We start from the raw sequence: 21,720 nt of genomic DNA on the forward strand, positions 1-21,720 counted from the left end.
TGGGATTACTTTTTGACTTCAGTGGGATGATGGATAAATGACTAAGCTGAAAATAATGATCATAGTATGATCACTATCATTATAGACTGCAGTGTGATGCATAGGAAATGGAAGATACTGACCAAATTCTATTTTTTCTCATGCCTGTGCAACCCAGTGAATGCTATGAGGTTATAAAGGAGTAAAGAAAGCAGAATAAGGTCAAGAGCTTCCATTAGTGCCAATGGAAGATAGGCACCAAGGTCAACATTTTAAATGTGTGCACTTACGTTGCTTGTGCAAAATATGCACATGAGAGCATGAACTGGTAACAAAAATGTGCAAAGTTATATCTCTCCATATGCTTTTCCATTTTGAAAGTACAGTGGCACGTTCATACAAATGTTGCAAATGCAACACAGTAATTGTTTGGTTATGAAAATACCTAATGTCACTATGATTAAAATTTTCTTTGTATATAAATACACGTCTGATGAAAAATTACATTCACTTTTACAAAGAGGTGCAATGGAAATAGATTAAAAGGCGCTTTTAGCCATCAAGAAAATGTAACATTGACTTTTTATTTTCTAAATAGAAAAAATATCGCCAGCATCCGGACACTATTAAGTATACCCAGATTGAAGATGAGCCTGTTGTAGTACAGGCTAAAATCAACCAGGCCCAGAGGAGTGATGTAAGTGTTGATATTTCTAATGGACTTACATACATTAACGAATTTAATTCTGAAGTCAGATGCGCCAGTTCACCTCTTCTCAAAGTGCTATCAGACAAATCCTGTCCCCCCTTTCATTGGTGTGGATATCTCCACATTAAGTTCAGTCAATGTGGTTCCACTGCACAACAGGCAAATTCAGCCTGAGTTCAGGCAGGTGAAACTTAATTCAAGTAATCTGAGTTTCCTCTGTGATACCTATACACAAGACCCTCCCCTTACTGAGTGCCTTTTATTTTAAGGGCACTCATGAAATTATTCTCAAATGTACTGAGTACAATTCATTGTTACCAAAAAGTCACCTCTGTTGGGGAACCAGATTTTGTCAGTCACTCAAATGGTTTGAGTATGTGTTTGTACATGTAGGTATTATACTCTCTGAATGACATTATGGCTCTGTTGAAGTTAATGAGCGTTTTGCCATTCACTTCAATGGGCCTAGGATTTCACCTTTTAAATAACAGTATTGTACACATAAAAGTATTAATATTGTGTAAGATGCTTAATTCAAGCTATATGACTCAGCATGTTTTAAGCATTTATAATTTATAAGCATTTGACTGACAAATTTATTTTTTATTTTCTATTGCAGATATTATATAAAGCCAAAGGCGAGGCTATAATTCACAATTATCACCTACCTCCAGACATGCCCCAGTTTATTCAGGCTAAAGTTAATGCCTACAATATTAGTGATGTAAGTTTACGTTGGAGTAAGAGCGCTTGATTTAACATAAAGTAATGGAGGCTTAGATTTTTATTTCAAAAGTGATATTTTCTTCCAGAACTACTACAAAATGGACTTGGAAGATTTAAAATCAAAAGGATATGACCTAAGAAATGATGCTATTTCTATCCAAGTTGCCAAGGCTGCTAGGCAGGCTGCCAGTGATGTACGTACATCCCATTTCATCCCATTTTAACTATTAGTTACATGTAGTGATGATTTATTTTCAAATTGGTTGCATTTCTGTTGCATCTGAGGGATTGTTTATTGAGGCGGGATTTTATTGAATTCTTTGCTGGGTTATTTTTCTGAACGCTTTAATAGAGTCCGTTTTAAAATTATTGTTTTGTTACTTAACTAATGTATTTTAATGAGACGTAAGTGTCAAGAAAAATCTGACACTCATTTATAACACGCATTGAATACATAAAACATCACCAACTCTACAGTTATGAAGAGAGGCAATGAGCTCTCCTGTTCTAGTCATAGTCCTATGTCCAATAAATGCCGGAGTTATTATCATGACTCTGTTGGTAATTGGAGCCTGGTCTTAAAGTCATGGAAAGACTCCCAATTACTTCAGTGGGCTTTGGAACAGATTCTTGGTGTGTAACCTTGGGGAAGTCGCTTAATATGCCTCCAACTTCCCTCCTCCTCCATGTGCAGTATTGGGATAATAATACCTACCTCAGAGTTGTGAGTATTAATTAGTTAATATCTGTACAGCAATGAAAATGTAAAGAGATATAAGTATTAAGTTTTATTATGATTATTTAGTGATAAACAATTATATTTGTTGCAATTTAATAGCTATAATTTCCCTAGAATTGCTTCTTTACAAATGGGGGTTCTTTTGTTTTTTTTTGGCTTTTTGTACCCTGCAAAAAAGGGGGCTATTAAGGTATAACAATGCATGTTTCTTACAAATTGCTTCCTTTATAAATGGGGGTTTAAATTGCTCACTAAAGAAAGTGTATTTTATGTCTGATTGTGCTTTGACAGGTCCACTATAAAAAAGACTATGAACTTGCCAAGGGTAAACTTGTTGGCTTCCAAAGCCTCCAGGATGACCCCAAACTGGTTCACTATATGAATATAGCCAAGATGCAGTCCGAGCGGGAGTACAAGAAAGATTATGAGAAAACAAAAACCAAATACAACATCCCATTAGATATGGTCAATGTTGTGGCTGCCAAGCAGGCTCAGGACATTGCCAGCAATGTTAATTACAAGCAGCTGATCCACAATTACACTTACTTACCTGATGCGATGAACTTGGAACTCTCCAAAAACATGATGCAGATACAGAGTAATGTAAGTAACATGCTTCTTTGTATAGAATGTACCCAGAGGGATCAGGCAAAGGCAAACATAACTATCTGATCTGTGTGATCACTTCTTTTTGTAGCATGCCTACAAAGAAGACTATGATAGCTGGATGAAAGGCATTGGCTGGATCCCCACTGGTTCATTGGATGTAGAGAAAGCTAGAAAAGCGGGAGAAGCCCTGAATGAGAAGAAATATCGTCAGCACCCAGACACCATCAAATTTACCAGTGTGGTGGACTCCCCAGTTATGGTCCAAGCTAAGCAGAATACACTTCAACTCAATGATGTGAGTAAGCCTGGGAGAAAGGAAACATAACAAAATAAGGACGTGTCTACAGAAATATCTATATCTACATACCAGTTTAAGAGAAATAAACAATCACACTATTTCCCTGTAAGTGGTTATTACATCTGTGGAAAGATATTTCCATACCAAAGGGAAAAACAGTGGGGGTTTTCTGCAGTTTTTATAGTTGTGATTTTAATATAGTCTGATATGAACATATACAGACAAAATCCCAATGAATATGTACAATGGGTTTTGTACTGAGTATCGCTGCTGACTTCAATGGATTTATGCCTAATTCCAATGATTTATAGATTTTAAGGCCAGAAATGACTGTTATGATCATCTAGTCCGATCTACTGCACAACAGAGGCCATAAAACCTCACCCAGCATTTTACATTGTGGTTACTGAGAGCAGTATTGGCTAGATCTTCAGCTAGTGTAAATCACTGTAGCTCAAAGGGTGAAATCCCAGTCCTGTTGAAGTCAATGGTAAAATTGCCATTGACTTCAATAGGGCCAGCATTTTATCCAAAAGAGCTATGCTATTCTGATTTGTATCAGCTGAGGATCTGGCCCATATTTTAAATTGGAACACTGAAATGAATTAAAAATATTTTTACAACTGTATGTGCAACTAAAGGTATCATAAAAAGTTTGCACCATCAGACTTATTGACTCTCAGGGAGTCCAGTCCAGATTTGTAAAGTATTTAGGCATTGCTGCACTTAGCATTGCAATGCCTCAGTCTCATTGTCAAAAGGGATTTATGCACTAGGAGCTTAAATCCCATTGACTGTCGGTGGGATTTTGTTTCCTAAGTGCCTAAACTCTCTTTTTGAAAATGAGACTTAGGCTCCTAAACCAGTTAGGCATTGCAATGCTGGAGTGCAGCAATAGCTAAATACCTTTAAAAATCGGGGCCTCCCTCTATGATAACACAATTAAATTTGTAAAATAAAGCACTTTTAGCTTCACTGGATAAAGGGTGACCATACAAAACAGATTCAGGTTTTCGTTCACGCTCCCAGATCAGAATAGTCATTGTGCACTTATGAAACTGAAAAGGACAGGAGAATCTCCCTGATCTTCCTTTCATTAATCCATACGTTTTGCCATCTTCACAAAAACCTTCCAGTCCTGGAAAAGGTTTAATAGTAAAACACTATGGTGAGGTGCCATTTTACTAAGTCTTTTTTAGAATATACTTACAGTATATTTACTGCCATTTTAAGTATAGTATTAGCATAAATTCTAAAATCCAACCAGAACTGTAAAATGTAATGGACACACTACATTTTCCTGCCTTGTGGTGTTCTCATCTTCACTAATTCATAAAATTCAATAACTCACAATATGTCTTTTAGTCATTGCAAGGCAGCCAGGTTCTGCTCTGTATTACAATTCTTTATCATTGTCTTGTGCTGTCTCTCTTTCACAGGTGGGTATGTTTCTATGTGCATTTGTGTCATACTAATGTTTAATTTTTCTATATGTGCTTTTCTTCTGGTGGAACAACTTATGGCATGATGTTTATATCATATAGGCTAGTACATAGCCTGTAAAATCAGAGCCTGTACATGAAAGGGCAGTCACTGATTTTATGAGGTAGGTGGCAATATATGTCTGTGAGACCAAACTTGAGCCCTCAGTTAATACACAGTGATCTGAAGCTCATTATGCTTGGAAAGAAATGATTAACTATGTCATGTGTTTTGCAGAGGTTATACAAATCTTCAGGAGAGGAAGTCAAACATAAATACACCATGACACCAGATGTCCCACAGTTTATCCAGGCCAGATACAATGCAGCTAACATCAGTGATGTGAGTGGTTTCTTGAAGTATATGACTAAGTCACATGCTGTTAATGAACTAAGTAGTGATGAGTAGTGTATGTCCAATAATGATACCATGTAAGCAATTCACCTGGCTTTTGGTTGATATGCAGATGCAGTTCTACATAATCAAATTATAACAAACTAGTTGCTGTCATTGTTATTTTATAATTTGAATTTGCAAACCAATCTAGCTTATCTAATGTGAATGTAGTTTAATAAATGGTGAATGAGGTGCATGGTACCATGACATCATCCAGATCCTGCAATACTTACAGTAGCTCAGAAGTAACTATTTGAATTGCATGCAGTTCACATGGTGCTATTAACCCTCCTGAATAATATTTGAATTTTCTTTTTTTAGGCATATTATAAACAAGATTACCATGATTTGATAGCCAAGGGGAACAATGTGTTAGGTGATGCTATTCCATTTACTCTAGCTAAGGCCTCAAGAAACATTGCTAGTGACGTAAGTATCAATTTCAGGTAAATTTTGTGTCATTTCTCAACAAAAATCTTACATTATGGGCCAGATTGTGAACCCCTTACTCCCATTAGCGAGCAGTTACTCACACAAGAAGTCTCTTTGGAGTCACAAGTGTGAGTAACAGATTCTCAGTCTGGCTCAAAATGTTAGTTTAAGTAATAAATTCTCTAATAGAATAGGGCCAGATCCTCAGCTGGAGTAATTAGACATAGGTCTGCTGAAGTCAGTAGAGCTATGTCCACTTACGCTAGCTGAGGATCTGGCCTTTAAAATGTAAAGCTTGTTGAAAACGCTTATAGAAATTATTCTACTTCAATTTTCTTAACATAATCACTAATGAGGTCTCCATAGGGTAGGCAGGTTACCCTTTACTTGCTCTGGTTTGAGTTATTTAAGTGTGATTTTTATTAGCTTTGTAAGTTGGCTCTGATCCTGCACCTTTATGTGACACTTTTGCCTTACCCTCTCTCAGAAGTTGCTAGCCTGCTCAGGGAGAGATGCTATATATCCAGCTTCATTGTTTGGTCATAGTTTCCCCCACAGTTTTGTGTCATTCTGTTTCCACCTTCCCTGTGTGGGCAGTGAGAGACTGACTTCCAACAGGATCCTCTTTCCCTTTAGCTATGGTTGTTTGCCAGCATTACTCTATGGAAAGGATTTGAGAAGGTTCCCGATAAAACAGATTGTTCTAGTAGCAAAATGGGAAGACTATTTTATTCTGATCTCATTGCTTTATATAAACAGAAACTGCTGTAGTGTCTCTTTTAATCCATTTGTCATAGATGGCTATATGGCAAAGCTATCAAACAGCATAATCTGGCTATGGTAAATTGCCAGATAATCTATTGCATGCACATTACAGTGGCATGATACACTTCATCCTGGGACATATTTTGCCATATAGTGGAGGGGGAACCTACCTATGACTCAGCAGGCTTTATTGTGCTAATTGCACAAACTGGAGGCTGATCCAGTTATTTGAAATCACTAGAGGGGAGCTGGCCAGTTGTGTTCAGTTTATTTGCCATTGATTGACCAGTTGCTGGGAAATTGTTCTAATACAACTTATGGGCCTTGTTAACCCAGGACTTCCTTTGTAAGTTTCTCTTCACTGCTCTCTCACTGGTGCAGTAGTGGAAGTGCTAGCGTTGGCAGAGCTCCTGCCTTCACCATAGTGTTGTGTGAAGTCTGTTCTGTACAGGGGTAGGGGCTCGTGCCCTATTTACACTAAAGCTCACACCTCTACTACCCCCATTGCTACATTGGTAGTAGGGCAATATTGGGAGATTTTCAAGAAAGTCTAGTATACATACAGACACTGGGGATTCCATTTGGGATGGCTGACCCATCTGAACTACCTGCACCTTCTCCAGTACCTTCCCCAAAGAGCATTACAAGAAAGGACACCTTTCTATTGTCTAAACAATAAATCTAGATATCAATATACATATTCAATAGATATGCAAAGTACATTTACCCTCCTCTCCATCTCCCTTCAGTATAAATACAAAGAAGCTTATGAAAAAGCAAAAGGAAAACATGTTGGTTTCAGAAGTGTGCATGATGATCCCAAACTTGTTCATTACATGAATGTGGCAAAGTTGCAGTCTGAGCGGGAGTACAAGAAGGACTATGAGAAGACCAAGACCAACTATCATACACCCGCTGATATGATCAGTATCCAGGCTGCTAAACAGTCTCAAGACATAGCCTCCAATACCCACTACAAACATCTGATCCACCATTACACGTATCTGCCAGATGCCATGAATGTTGAACTTACAAAGAACATGATGCAAATTCAAAGTAATGTAAGTGTTTCAACTTTCCCAATTCCATAGTTGCTTAAAAACAATACAATGCATCCCAAGAAAAGTAGAATAAAAGCTTTATTATTATTATTATCTGGAAGGTCCCATTGCTGTGTTAGGACTCAGCATATCCCTGTAAAAAAATTTAAGCAGACTTTATTATCTATTTGGGGGGAAACTATACAATTTTACTTTGGCAGCTGATAGTTTGGAGGTGTTACATTCCTGGCTAGAGTCCTACTCAATGGGATTTTTGGCATGTGCATACTAGTAGAGATTGTACTTTTGGAATACTGAATTTATAGGACTTTTTAAAATGCCTTTTATCACACTTGAGCACAAAACTGATTCTTTGTTTTGCAATGCACCCCATTTTTGTTTGGTTAACTGAGGAGATATTTTGAAAGCCCCTTGATCTTGTCCTCATCTCAGACTGAGACCACATAATAACAAGGTGGCTCCTTATCAGCAAGAGTGGGCAAAAATATAACTATTATTATTATTAGAAAGTCAATCCAATACAGGGAACCAACCTAGGACACTACATTCCACTTAGACCCTTCATGGATTGTGCAGGAGTGGGGTTTCAGTTGACTGAGTGGACAGTGCAGTCTGCGCTGCAGAACTGGTTTCTGAACCAGCCTCTGCAAGGTCAGGATGGAAGGTCAGTTTGAGAGTAGGTTGGGGGCAGGTCAAGGGAGGAGCTGTGGATTGAGTGGTCCCAACCTCCCAGCACTTCTCTTGCAAAGATACCCTGGATTTCAGGGCCGGCTTTAGGAAGTGCGGGACCCGATTTGAACAGTTTCTATGGGGTCCCAGCAGGGATGACTAAAAAAAAAAAAAAACACATAAAAAAACATGTGGGGCTTGTACTCACTGGGCGGCGCTCCTAGTCTTCGTCGGCAGGTCCTTCATTCGCTCCGAGTTTTCCGTGGCACTGAAGAACCTGCCACCGAAATGCTGCTGAAGACTGGAGCAAGTGAAGGACCCGCCGGTGAAGACCCAGAGCGCTGCTGGGTGAGGAAAAATTAAAAAGGAGCCTCTAGTCAGGGAAGGGATTCTCGACCACTTGCCCCACCCCCCAGCGGCTCTGCCACTGGGCATGGGGCCCTCTTAGGCACGGTGCCCTATTTGGGGAAATTGGTGGAATTGGCCTAAAGCCGGCCCTGCTGGGTTTTATACAGGTGGAATAAATTTCACCCACAGTGCTATAAATTTCACATCTTACACAACAGGTGAAATATGGTAAACAAAAATCAAGTCATTGCCCTAAAGAGTTTATTATTGTAAAAGAAAGTACAGTCTAGTCCTATGCAATGCAGAACAAACAAAGAATGCTCAGGGTCACTATGTTGTAGCAGGAATGTTTTAAGAATAGGTGGGACCATAGAAGGGGAAGAGAGAAGGAACTTGGTAAATATTAATTGAGAGAATCTACCAAATGTATGAAACAAGGCATGTAGGGCACCCAGGACAAAATCCCAGGAAATTATAGAGAAGTATAAAAAAGATAAAAGAAAGCATTCTGTTTCTCCAATAAGAAACTATAAATATTTTCTGTGAAATGCAGATCACACTGCCTAGGTCACGTGCTTATCACTTTGAATAGAAGGAATGCTATTCAATGGGAAATTCTTCGCAATCTTTGACCAGTTTAGGATTTGTCTTTTTTCAGAACTTGTATAAACAAGATTACAACAGCTGGTTCAAAGGTATTGGATGGAGTCCTCTGGGTTCTCTGGATGTTGAAAAGGTTAAAAAAGCTGGAGAGGCATTAAATGAAAAGAAATATCGCCAAAACCCAGACACTTTCAGGTTCACAAGTCTACCAGACTCAATGCCAATGGTTTTGGCTCAGCACAATACCAAGCAACTGAGTGAGGTAAACAGGTTTTCCACACACTACTATGGACAGGACAGAATTTGTCAGTTGGACATGTTTCTGGTTCATTGTCTTATACCATTGTTGTGATATTCATGTATTGAAATATAAAGACTCAAATGTAATCTAATAGACCTTTTGCGTTTTAAGGGCTATACATGTAGTAAAACTGAAGTTAAACATTGCTACTTGTATATGATTAAGTTGTGACCTGCCTTGTATCTTGTAAAAGAGATATTGTGTATTATTTTCCTTCTTAGATAAATTATAAGCAGGAGGGTGAGAAACTGAAACATAAATACACTTTGGACCCTGACGTTCCTCAATTTATTCAAGCCAAGGTCAATGCATTAAACATGAGCGATGTGAGTATTTGACAGTAAATTATTCAACTATTATAGTGTATTAATATTCTATTTATGGAGTTTTGAGTATATTTGTGGTGTAAAATTTCAATATTGAAAATGTGTAATGCCCCAGCTCAGCAAAGCTCTTGCCTGCATGCATGTACTTAAAGCTAAATGTGTGCTTTAAGTGCCTTGCTGAATACAGGTGGATGTAATATATGCTTTAGTGCTTTGCTGCACTGAGGCCAAAATGACTAGTTAGAATTAATAAGAAACTCAGAATATCATTTAATTTCCAGATTCAGTTCAGTGTGGAGATTGAAATTCTTTCTTTACTTCACTTAGGGGAGAGACAATAGTTCAATCTCTATGACTAGTCAATCCTTAGCTTTGGTATCTATGTATCTATCTGTGTTTCTAGTCTATCACTGTAAGGTTCTCTGCTGAGACTGCCAGCAAGGGAATGATGGAGCCCTTTCATAGCAATTATAATAATGAATTTGGTGATGAGGACATTTGTCCTCTAGGAACTGACCAGAGATCACCAACTCCTTTTATATAGTCTACTAGATAATATTGTCATTTTGAACCACTTCCAATCTGGTGTCAGGGTCACACCAACAACTGAGAGATATTCTGTTACCGATATCTGAACTAACCACTCTGCTTCCTTCAGTTTACTTAAGATCATAGGACCTAATCCTGAAGCCTTTACTTAGGTAAATTTCCCATTGACTCAGTGAAGTCCAAAGGGCTTTTGAGCAAGGGCCTTCCTTAGACTTATTTTTTGGTTCGGTGGCTAAACCCAAAAATCTGGGGGGAAAAATGTGTGTGTTTCAAACCAACTCCCCCCAAAAAACTTTCAGGATGAATGAAATGTTTCAAATGTCATTTTGAATTGACATTTCCTATTGAAAATGTCACTTTGAAATGAAATGTTGAAATGGTGTTTTTTAAAAATGTTAGAAAGATATATTTCAACATTTGCAAAAAATAATCATTTTTTTCAGCGGAAACTATTCACGAAATTTAACCTTAATTTGTGAATAGTATTGATGCCCCCCAAATTCATGTTGGCGCAAATTTATTATTTGAAGAAAAAAAAATTACATAGTTCTAGACCTCATTTACTATCATTGTTAAGGCCATTTCCTCTAAAAATCGCCAAAAATGCTAACTGAGAAAATGAGACGGTTTAACTACACTGATTTGAAGTGACTACCTGAAAACACTATATTATCCTTGTAGTAAACTTGAGCAGACCTAAGATGAATGTTATTGAATGTAATATTTGTAATACAGAAACACAGGTTTACAGTAGTCTGTTAAGATTATTAACTACTCATAATAAGAAAATGTGTTGGTTCTTTTTTTCTTTTCTTTAAGGCTTATTACAAAGCAGACTGGAAAAAAAGAATTGCCAAAGGGTATGATCTGAAACCAGACGCCATCTCTGTAATTGCTGCTAAAGCTTCCCAAAAGATTGCCAGTGATGTAAGTATAATTTGGATAGAAACTGGAGGATCTACTTTATTGTAACTTTCTGCAGCATATAATACTATATTCTGAGCACTGATTATTTTGTGATGTTATGCAATTATCAGCTGATATGGATTTCCATCTGGACTTCAGAAACAAGCTGCATACAATCATATCTTGACTATATGAACCCTGGTTACCTGGAAGTCTTGTTTATATAGTATGCCCGCCCTAAGGTCTGAATGAAGTTCTGGTCCTGCCAAGTTCTTTCAAGTTCCTCTTGTGCAGCTTATTTGTGCAGAGTTCTGAAGTGCTATAGTTCTAGTTTTATGGCACGCCTTAACTCCTCAGGAATTGTTGTTTTAATTTAGATGGTGTATATGGGCCCAGAGAGTCGTCAAACATGACCTTGAACTGTCCAACATTAAACACTTTTAAACAAGGCTTGGTGGACAGAGACCTCAGCTTGCTTAGTATCATGGCAAGGACAACATTAAAAATCCTGTTAACCTTTTATTAAAGATACAGAAAGAATGAAGAACAGTTACAGCATTTGAAATGTAAAGTACTGAGTAAGGCTTTCGTTTTAACCATATTCCTTGTTCCCTTTTGGCTGTAGATAGCTTTTAGAAGGAAACCCTCCCTTGTTTGACAATGATAATAAAGACAACAATAACTGCCCTTTCTGGGGAAAAGAGAAAAGTTTAGTTAAGATGGACGGGAGCAGTTGTTGTTAAAGTCCGATCCCATTTTCTTGAAAACAAAACACAACAAACACACAAAAAAGGGATAAGAAGAGAATGGCAAAGATAGAAAATACAGCTTCTGTCTCTGACTTTCACTTTTAATCTCACTGCTGAAAAACACAGGCACAACATGTGGTCTTATCGACCATTCTGAGTCCTGGCAAACTTGTGTCAGCATCGGGTTGTTTAGGGAATTGTGTTTAGCTGCCTCTTTCTGGTCACAGGGTTCCAGAAGTATTGCAGAATATGCAGTTTTGGCTGGCTAAGCCAGACTTTTATTAGACAGAAGGCAAAAGCAGAGGGATGAGAATGAGAAGCGGTAAAGGGTATGTTTATACAGTGAGTGGCAGCAGGCAGCAGGTAGTCTCAGAGTCCAGGCTGACAGATTTGGGCTCATGGGACTTGTTAGGGGCTTTCCCTTTGCCCCTCCCCTGGTTCTTGTCACAAAGACAGAAAGCAGACGACCAAAAGTCTGAAGTGTAGGCAATACAATATTTATTGGGGTTAATCAAGCAAGTATATCCGTAGCTTTGCATGCCAGTAGCACCTTTCCCCCTTGTCCCCGTTTTTCCCACCTCCTCCTCCTTAGCAGGCTTTATACCTGTAGTGCACGCCCCTGGTCCCACCCCTTACAATTTATGGTTGTGTTCCATTCTGGAGCACCGTGAGTCTGGGGGCTTCAGAATTCTCTATTTTTTTACCCCATGAGAGGGGTAAGGCCAGGCTTTTCTTTGGCTTTTAGTGTTTCTTATGCCTCCTTCCCCACCTGTTCCCCTTGCCCCTCTCAACGGTTGCTTGAAGTTCAATCAGGCCTGTCCTTCAAGTGTGCGCTCATATATTAAACTCCTAGTCTACCCAGCAACAGGTTAGCTCCGTTTCTTCTCTCTCTTCACCCCATCTGCTTGTGGGCAGATGCGATACAGAGTGGCTTTGTTCTTTGTTCACACCTATTAGTAAGAATGTAAAAGTTGCAAAAATCAAACCCAAAATTCTATCCCAGGGTAACCAACAGGCCTATATACTAAGAGGGCTCAAGCTACAACACTAAAAATAGGTGAGCAGATGTTGTGGCTTAGGCTGGAGCTTGGGCTTTGAATCTTACCCTCCTCCTAAGGCTTCAGAGCCCAAGCTCCTGCCTGAGTCATGATGTCTACACAGCTATTTTCAGTGCTATAGAGTGAGCCCTGTGAGAGCAAGTCTGTCAACCCAGGCTCTGAGACTTGCTGCTGCGGGCTGTATGGAAGAGCCTAAAGTGGGGAAGAAAATGAGCACATGGGAGGATATGTGCCCATGTGTGACACAATCTCATGTCCCAGGTGATGGCTGGGATTCAGCCAGAGCTGGTGGAGATGCCAATGTCTTCTGGGTCCCTTCTCTGGCCTGCTCTGGTCAGGACATCTCTTAGGATTAGGAGGAAGGCCTGGGATCCCAGGAGACAGTGGGGATGACACCTATGATGGTGAAGCTTGCTCCAGCAGCTATTGGCAGAATGCTATTTCTTCTGCTAAATTTCCCCCAAACACTTCTCTTTTTAAGAACCTCAAGATCAAGTGTGGGGTGGAGTAGTCCATCCTCTCAATATTTTATCCACCAATAAACCTAATTTCTGACACCAATTTTCACTCACTTTTTACTCTCAAGCTCACAATTAGGGTAAATTTGGAAGTCCACTTATTACAACAGGATGTAACTGCAGTATCAACTGGTATCAGGGAAGCCCAGCAACTTTTAAATCAGTGGTGCCAACTGAGCTGGCTTTGAAGTCTGCAGAGACGGGGAACCCAGATTGAAATTCACTCCTGTCCAGCATGAGCACAAGACCTATGAACCACTGATGTCCCACTTAAATCCTACTCCCTCAAATACCTGAATCCTTACCTAGATGTTTTGGAGCGTTTGGTGGTTTGGGTAGTGCTGTAAGAAAAAAAATGGCAATGGGGCTGTGAGAGGGAGTGGAGTAGAGCCATAAGATATGACAGACAAAAGGTGTAGAGACAGTGAGGGGGAAGAGATTATAGACTGTATATCAGAGCTGTGTGAATACTGGATTTTTCCATTTGCTAGCAATTCTGAAAAATGGAAAAAATATGACTTCAGTTTGAACTGAAAACAAAAAATTTTCAAAACTTTCAGCAAACAAAGAAGTAAAAAAAGTTCTGATTTAACTGTTTGATTTTTTTAAAAATAAAATTGAAGGAAATTTTGAAGTGAAACATTGATATGTTTCATTCTGATATTTTTCTGAATTTTTTTAAGGGGGGAGGTTTGACACAAACAGTTTTTGCAAATTCATGTAGGTTTTGCTAATGTTTCAATGTCACTGAATCTGCTTTAGCTTTGGCAGAAAATTTTCTCCCAGCTCTGCTGTCTATATCTATGTCACAGGTACAGCTTGGAAAGGCTGAGGACTGAAAGCCACCAACTCTCTTCTCCAAACCTAATTAATCAGTTAATGTCTGCAAAATGATTGCAAGATATATGTCATGAGCTGTAATTATAACAGTATTGAATTTCAAAATGTTAAACCAATCATAAACATGTCTACCTTTTCCAAAGGTGATGAGGTTTTGTTTTCCTTTTTCTCTAGTACAAGTATAAAGAATCATATGAGAAAGAAAAAGGCAAACACGTTGGATTCCGTAGCCTGCAGGATGATCCTAAACTGGTTCACTACATGAATGTGGCCAAAATGCAGTCAGAACGCGAGTACAAGAAGGGTTATGAGAGCAGCAAGACCAAGTATCACACTCCCCTAGATATGTTCAGTGTGACAGCTGCTAAGAAAGCCCAGGAAGTGGTTACAAATACCAACTACAAACAGCTACTACACAACTATACACTCTTGCCTGATGCGATGAATGTGCAACTACCAAAACACATGATGCAGATTCAGAGTGATGTATGTAATTTAACTTTACTTGATTATACTATTTTGCCAAAAGAGTTGAGGCTAATTAATGGCCAGTGGCAGATTAAGGCAGGATGGAAGAAACAGGTGTTCGTTTGGGGGCCCTAAGTTTTCCAAAGATTTATAGTGATTAAATATAGTGGATTCCAGGATACTTTCCGAGCAAACAAACCCTAGCTCCAAACATTAAATTACTTCCCAGCCAAGGACCATATTTTCTGATCATAAGTACATTTCTGTGGTTGGTGTTATTACTTTCTAATTGTATTGTGATATTATTGTTCATTATTTGTATTGTGGTAGCACCTAAGTTTTATCTATATATACCTATATATAATATCTCTTTGTAGCTTAGAGTCCTATTTTTTGTTTCCTCCCTTCCCCCTCACTCCCCAGTATCTTCTAGGGATTTCATAAATAAATCATGGGAAGGATCTATTTTGTTGAAGGATCCTTTACATTTTGTGCCTCATCTCCATTTCTTCCCCATAAAATACATACAATAGCTTTAGTCTTCGCATTCTCATACTGTTTTAGGGCAGGTCCTGAAGTCCATTAAAGCTGATGAAAATTTTGTCTGAGCAGAGATTTGTACTATCAGGCCCTAAAGAAGAAATTGCTGAAGAGAGAGAATTGCTGGGAGTAAATTAACTAAAAGCATCAATAAGACATTTATTCTAAAAAAAATGATTATGCTCCCTCTCAGTTTTCCTACTTTATCCATCAAATTTTGCCCTCAAAGGTGTGCATTTAGCTTCCAATGGGAGTTCTGCACATGAATCATAGAGAAGAATTTAGCCCTATATTTTGAATGATCTTTAATTGCATCCTGTATCTTTGAAAAACACAAGTGAGCACTGATCAATTTTGCTCATATTTTTCTTTCAACAATGACCAGGAAAAATTCAAAGGCTTCATTTCTTTTTGTATGTGGAAATTCTGATTTCTCTCACCCCTTTTAATGTCTCTGTTTATTTTGTAAAAAGAGTCTTTACAAAACAGACTTCAATAACTGGCTAAGAGGAGTTGGTTGGATGCCAATTCAGTCTTTGGATTTGGAGAAGGTCAAGAAGGCTACAGAGATTCTCAGTGAACAGAAATATCGCCAGCACCCAGACAAGCTAAAATATTCCATTACAACTGATGCACTGGAGCAGGTGCTAGCTAAACAGAATGCACAGACCATGAATAAGGTGAGAATTTGCTCCGAGGAACCTGTGTTTCTAGTTTAGTGCCTCAGTCCTGCAACGTAAAGCGCACTGAAGTCACTGGGGTTCCATATAGGTGCATCGGTCTGTCTGGATGCATTGCTTTGTAGGACAGGAGCCTAAGACATTATGGAAGTGCACCATAGTTAAAAGTGTGCTGCAATTTGCATTCAGAGCAAGATTATAGCTCTACGTTCTGTTTGGATTATATCGTGTATCCTCCCCATATGTACAGAATTGTCATTCTTTGTGTGTGTGGGAAATAATATTAGTAGTGAGTGAACTGCAATAGCTTTGGAATTCTGATTCAGTTTGGATAAGCACTCCCTGAAATGAAGATTCTTCTCTGAAGCACATCCAAAGCATTTGGGGCACAACTAGGACACCATCGCAAGTGGGTCAGGGTTGTGCACCTGAGCACACAGAATAGGGAAAAACAATATGTACATTGAAAATCTGCAGTTACAGTCTGTTGCTTATGATAATATTATTTGCATAGTTTATCATAGGAAGTACAAAAGAAAAATGAGGGAAATTGTCACTGCGCTATAGTTAGTTTTTTGTACAGGTTATTTGTAATACTTATGAAGTTTTGTGCAGCAGAGTCTTATTTAGCACACATGAGTAAAATGAAAAGAATCTCTTATTTTATAATGAATTGCAATGTCTTTCTGATATTAAATATCACTTTGGAATTGCAGAGGCTTTACACTGATAAATGGAACAAAGAGAAGACAAGCATTCATGTTATGCCGGACACTCCAGAAATTCTGCAGTCGAGGGTGAACCAGATCACCATGAGTGATGTAAGCTGACATAATCAAGCAGGACATTCAGTGTCAGTTAAAAATACACTCCTAAAGTGGTGCCCTTTATAGTTCTAATTTTAAAAGATTTAAATGCCAGTGCAGGGCTAGTAACATTTCCACCTTCATAACAAAAACTTTGTTCCCTTTTATGTTTTGGATTAGAAATTATACAGAGCTGGCTGGGAGGAAGAGAAGAAGAAGGGTTATGACATGCAGTCAGATGCTATCCCAATAAGGGCAGCCAAGGCCTCCAGAGACATTGCAAGTGATGTAAGTTCTATTTTTAGATTGCACTCAGGTAACATTATGGAAGGGGTGTAAACTAAGAGGAATTCAGGCTATTTCATGTATAAAACAAGTCCAATTTGGGCTGATTCCAACCCTAGAGGATATCTACTTCACAACTGGCTTTTGAAGCCTCCTGGACAATCTAGGTTTGAATTACATGCTTGGTGTGGTAAATCTTGGAACAGTTCTTGTTCTGAATATTTATTTCACAAGCCTCCAGTGGATCCTCTGCATACTCTGTACCCCTTGATCATTCTTGGCTTGATCCTTCAAAGTGCTGAGCACCATAGCCCCATGAATTCAATGGATTACTTATATGCTTAAACATATGCTTAAGTGCTTTGGTGGATCTGGACTGTGGTGTTCAAAACTTTGCAGGGTTGAGCCCTCTGTGATAGGTCAAAACGAATGTTTTATAGCTTTTTAAAAATAAATGCATGCTTCATAATGCATTCTTCTGTACTGAGTTTACCTGGATATGTTTATTTTCTGCCTGCAGTACAAATACAAACTAGCCTATGAACAGGCAAGAGGAAAGCATATTGGGTTCCGTAGCCTTGAAGATGATCCCAAGCTGGTGCATTTCATGAAGGTGGCTAAGATGCAGTCTGACCGTGAATACAAAAAGGACTATGAGAAGTCAAAGACGAGATTCCACACCCCAGCTGATATGTTCAGTGTAGTGGCAGCCAAGAAAGCACAGGAAGTGGCTACCAATACAAACTACAAGCACTTGCTCCACCATTACAATGTTTTGCCTGATGCTATGAATCTTGAATTAGCCAAAAACATGATGCAGATACGGAGCGACGTAAGTGAAAGACTACAACCTTTGTGTTACCAATTAAGTGATATTTAGTTTATGAATAAATACCATAGGTTAAATCCTAGAGTTTTATAGATAAACTAGTGCAATTGTATGTTAACATGTAGCAAGTATAAAAGAGCAGTACATTAGTAATATGCACATTGTATTTCTTAGAATAATCTGAAATATAAACTAAACTAGTTTATAAAGAATTTAGATGGGATCAGATGGCAAGTTTGCCCACTTTGTTTATATGCTTGTCACATGTGTTTATAGCTTACATGTCCCATTTGACTCAAGGAGTAATACTTGTGTGCAGCCCAAGCCAAGGAAAGCTTCACTAACAGAATCATCATACATTTTCCAATAAATTATCCTTTCATAATTAGGGGAACCAAAGCTGGACTCTATTGTGCCTCAGAGGGATGTCTCCAATGTATAGTGTTACTTGGGGATACTCCTGAGGTGATGGAACTTACACACTGTTTCTCAAGGCTTTGCCTAAAGACACAATCTAGTTCCTTTCATTGGGAGGGACTGATCCTGCAGCCCCATTCGTGTATGCTATAGCTTCACAGAGGAATTTGGGATTGGAATTTTATATGGAATGTGTAGGAATATAGGCCCACATTAGATCTGGGTGAACTACGGTTTTAATTTGAGTTGGGATATTAATGTGAACAAGAGGCCCAAAGCATGGAATAAAAAAGAATGTGCAATAAACAATTGGCTGTATGAAAAATGCCTTCATCTGACCTTAGCTAAGGTCTGATACTTGGCAATGACATCACTTGCTTGTTAAAAGGGTATAAAAAAGTAAACTCTTAAAGAGTACATTGCTAATACCTGCCTGTCCAAGCTGAAGTTGACCGATATGAATCTGAACATCCTTGGCTTTAGCCTATTTGTAAGTATCTTGATCAAATGCTTATAAATGTTTTGTTACTGTTTGGATGTAGTAAATTGCTTATTAGTTAGGCTTTTAGGCAAGTTTAGGGCAATTGTATAAATACCATTTGGCATTTGGATTTAATAAAGGAATTTATGGTTAAATTAGTGTTGTGGCAATACCCTTCATAAATAATAATAATTCCAACAGAATGCAAGAATGAGCTGTAATAAAACACACAGCCCTGCTATAAAACATGCACATGGGGGGATGGATAGCTCTGTGGTTTGAGCATTGGCCTGCTAAACCCAGGGTTGTGAGTTCAATCCTTGAGGGGGCCACTTAGGGATCTTGGGCAAAAATTGGTCCTGCTAGTGAAGGCAGGGGGCTTGACTCAATGACCTTTGAAGGTCCCTTCCAGTTCTAGGAGATTGGTATATCTCCAATTATTATGTTCAAACACTCAAAAAAACACTAAACTTACTAAACAAGTAGAAGGGGACCCAGAATTTTTCATGCATCAGACTGATTTATTTCCTTCTTCTTACAGAATCAATACAAAGCTGACTATGATGAATTCATGAAGGGTGTGGGATGGATGCCAGTAGGCTCTCTGGAAGCTGAGAAGAATAAGAAAGCTATGGAAATTATAAGTGAGAAGAAATATCGCCAGCACCCAGACAAACTGAAGTATTCCAGTCTAATGGACTCTATGAATATGGTTCTAGCTACAAATAATGCTAAAATCATGGACAAAGTATGAAAATATTTGTCACAATTCAGTTATGCATGCAGTGATAAAAGATAAATTAGAGAATCGTGTGAGCATTTCTTTTTTAAATGATCAGTTCTGGCCACAGATGAATATGCTGGATTCTCATTAACTTTATCCCCATAGGCCTTGACACAACCAAAGAAAAAGCTGGCCAAAATATGCTAAGAAATTCAGAAGGGAGCAGATCTGAGGGTTCCTTTTTGTTCACAAACCATGCTCACTGCAAGATGACAGGTCAAATTTTCAAAAGCGCCAAAATTTTCAAAAGTGCCAAAAACGCCAAAGCCCAAGTCCCAGTTCCAAAAGTACCTACATCAGTTTTGAAAATAGGACTTAGGCTCCTGAGTCACTTTGGAGGTTCTGAATATTTTACCTGAATTATGTTACTGTGATCAGAAGCCACCGTGTAATATGAACGTACTTTGTAGTTACACTTAACTTTTCACTGCTGATTCGCCTGCTGAGCTGCCATCATCCATTTAATAGAAATTGGCTCAGTACTGGAATGCACTGTTACAGGGGTGGGACAACATTAAATGGATCCTGAATCCTTCAGTGTTTTAGGCCATCACACAGGCTCTCAGACCCAATTCCCTAAGATGAGCTCGTACCTACCTACCACTGGGATCTTGCCATTACTCTTAAGTTAAACAGCCAAGTCAGCCTGCCTCTTGAAGGCAGACAGCTGACAGCAATGAGCTGCGTGCAGAGCTATTGCATAATATTTTGACACCAAATAGTTCTTTATCTGGGTACAGAACCTGAGGTTTTGCTGGATTCTGTCACTAGATATGTTTGAACACATTTAGGAGGTTAATCCTTCCTAGATGCACCAGGTATGGTTAGTAACCGTCAAGCAGGTATGTCCTATGGGACTGATTCTTCTCTTCACTTATATGCCAGTATAACTCCATTGACTCCAATGGAATTATTCTTGATTCACAATGTTGTAAGTGAGAAGAGGATCAGGTGTGTTTGGGGCATATTTTTTTAGCATGTCAGCAAACTTTGTCAGGTTCCATCACAGAGAGAGATTATAATCCTGTAGTGTTAGGAAACCTCATACTCAAATTTCCCATGTTTTGCTTTATCCTGCAGAGAGAAAGTAACTAGACCGGTGCATTTTCAAAATAATTAAAAAGAAGTAACATTTTAAATTAAAGGCCAAATTCTGTCCTTGCACACTGTGATTTGCATGCATTCTGGGGACCTATTTGGCCCTTATAAAAAATAACTGTGATGATAATGTGCTATATTTGATTTCTTTGTTGACATCTTTTTATTCGCCCTTCCAGCACCTGTACACACAAGCCTGGGAAGCAGACAAGACAAAAATTCACATCATGCCAGATATTCCAGAGATTGCTTTGGCAAAAGTAAACGCATATAACATAAGTGATGTAAGTACTATTACTCAGACTGATTAGTTGGCACTATCTTGCAGTTATCTAGTATTAGGAGGAATTAAAATGACAGTATAGTAGAACATCATGAATTCACCCTTCACTAATCCATAACAATTTGCACTCGGCAAAGATTTCATAGCAGAAGCTGTAATGAGTTGCCACAGTAAAAAACCAAAATATACTGCAGAATATTTATGGATCTATTATGAAATATTAACATAAACAATTAAAACGGGATTTGTAATTGTTAAAGTAATAGTTTGGGTATCCTTGATTTTTTATTGTTGTTTTTCCTCCCTAATTTATACAATTTAGTTCATAAGCCACAACAGTCTCCATTTTTCATGGAAATTAGTGTCTGCTGTATGTAACAGACAACATTATGGGCCAGTTTCAACCTCTGATATCAAAATTTCACTGCTAAAATCTGCACATGTAAAATGAGGAATGGCAAATATAGATACATCTTGCAACACTGTATCCATCTGTTGTCTCTTGCTTTATACTTAGATTGTAAGCTCTTTGGGCAAGGACCATCTTTTTGTTCTGTTTGTATAGCATCTGGCACAATGGGATCTTGATTCATTATTGGAGCTCCTAGGCAGTATGGTAATATAAGTAAATAAATAATGTGCACAAAAGTGGATATTTTTTATTGCATTTTTGAAATGGTGGCCTCTTCCTTATAGATACAATTTGCATCTTCTAAATTTTCACCAATATTTTTGTACTTGAAGAAACAAATCAGGGTCTGTTGCCCTTCTAGTTACCTAGCTGCAGGTGCAAAGCAGATAGTTCGAGATGCAAATACTCTGTGCTTAATTTTGAAATATTGCCCCGTTGTATGCCTGAATGTCTTAAGACATAATTGTTGTAAGAGTGTTAAATATATGAGGACAGAGCAGTGCTACCGAAAAGTTCTTGTTTCAAATGATCACATATATGGCATAGTTTATCCTGTTTTTATATGCATTAGTGC

General features: G+C 38.4%; 1 protein-coding gene across 26 annotated transcripts in view; it reads left to right on the forward strand.

Annotated features, from left to right (window-relative positions):
* Positions 1–21,720, forward strand: part of NEB (nebulin) — a 194,936-nt gene that overhangs the window by 29,175 nt on the left and 144,041 nt on the right. For all 26 annotated transcript variants that reach the window (XM_030579866.1, XM_030579881.1, XM_030579874.1 and 23 more), the window contains exons 22-39: positions 578–676; positions 1,308–1,412; positions 1,501–1,608; positions 2,445–2,756; positions 2,851–3,057; positions 4,780–4,884; positions 5,260–5,367; positions 6,885–7,196; positions 8,872–9,078; positions 9,339–9,443; positions 10,812–10,919; positions 14,238–14,549; positions 15,545–15,751; positions 16,468–16,572; positions 16,738–16,845; positions 17,363–17,674; positions 19,111–19,317; positions 20,631–20,735. In XM_030579866.1, coding sequence (XP_030435726.1) covers positions 578–676; positions 1,308–1,412; positions 1,501–1,608; positions 2,445–2,756; positions 2,851–3,057; positions 4,780–4,884; positions 5,260–5,367; positions 6,885–7,196; positions 8,872–9,078; positions 9,339–9,443; positions 10,812–10,919; positions 14,238–14,549; positions 15,545–15,751; positions 16,468–16,572; positions 16,738–16,845; positions 17,363–17,674; positions 19,111–19,317; positions 20,631–20,735 — 3,132 coding nt within the window. The remainder of the gene's footprint in view (positions 1–577; positions 677–1,307; positions 1,413–1,500; positions 1,609–2,444; positions 2,757–2,850; positions 3,058–4,779; positions 4,885–5,259; positions 5,368–6,884; positions 7,197–8,871; positions 9,079–9,338; positions 9,444–10,811; positions 10,920–14,237; positions 14,550–15,544; positions 15,752–16,467; positions 16,573–16,737; positions 16,846–17,362; positions 17,675–19,110; positions 19,318–20,630; positions 20,736–21,720) is intronic.

This window comes from Gopherus evgoodei, chromosome 11 (assembly GCF_007399415.2).
Source record: "Gopherus evgoodei ecotype Sinaloan lineage chromosome 11, rGopEvg1_v1.p, whole genome shotgun sequence".
NCBI classification, from domain to species: Eukaryota; Metazoa; Chordata; order Testudines; family Testudinidae; genus Gopherus; species Gopherus evgoodei.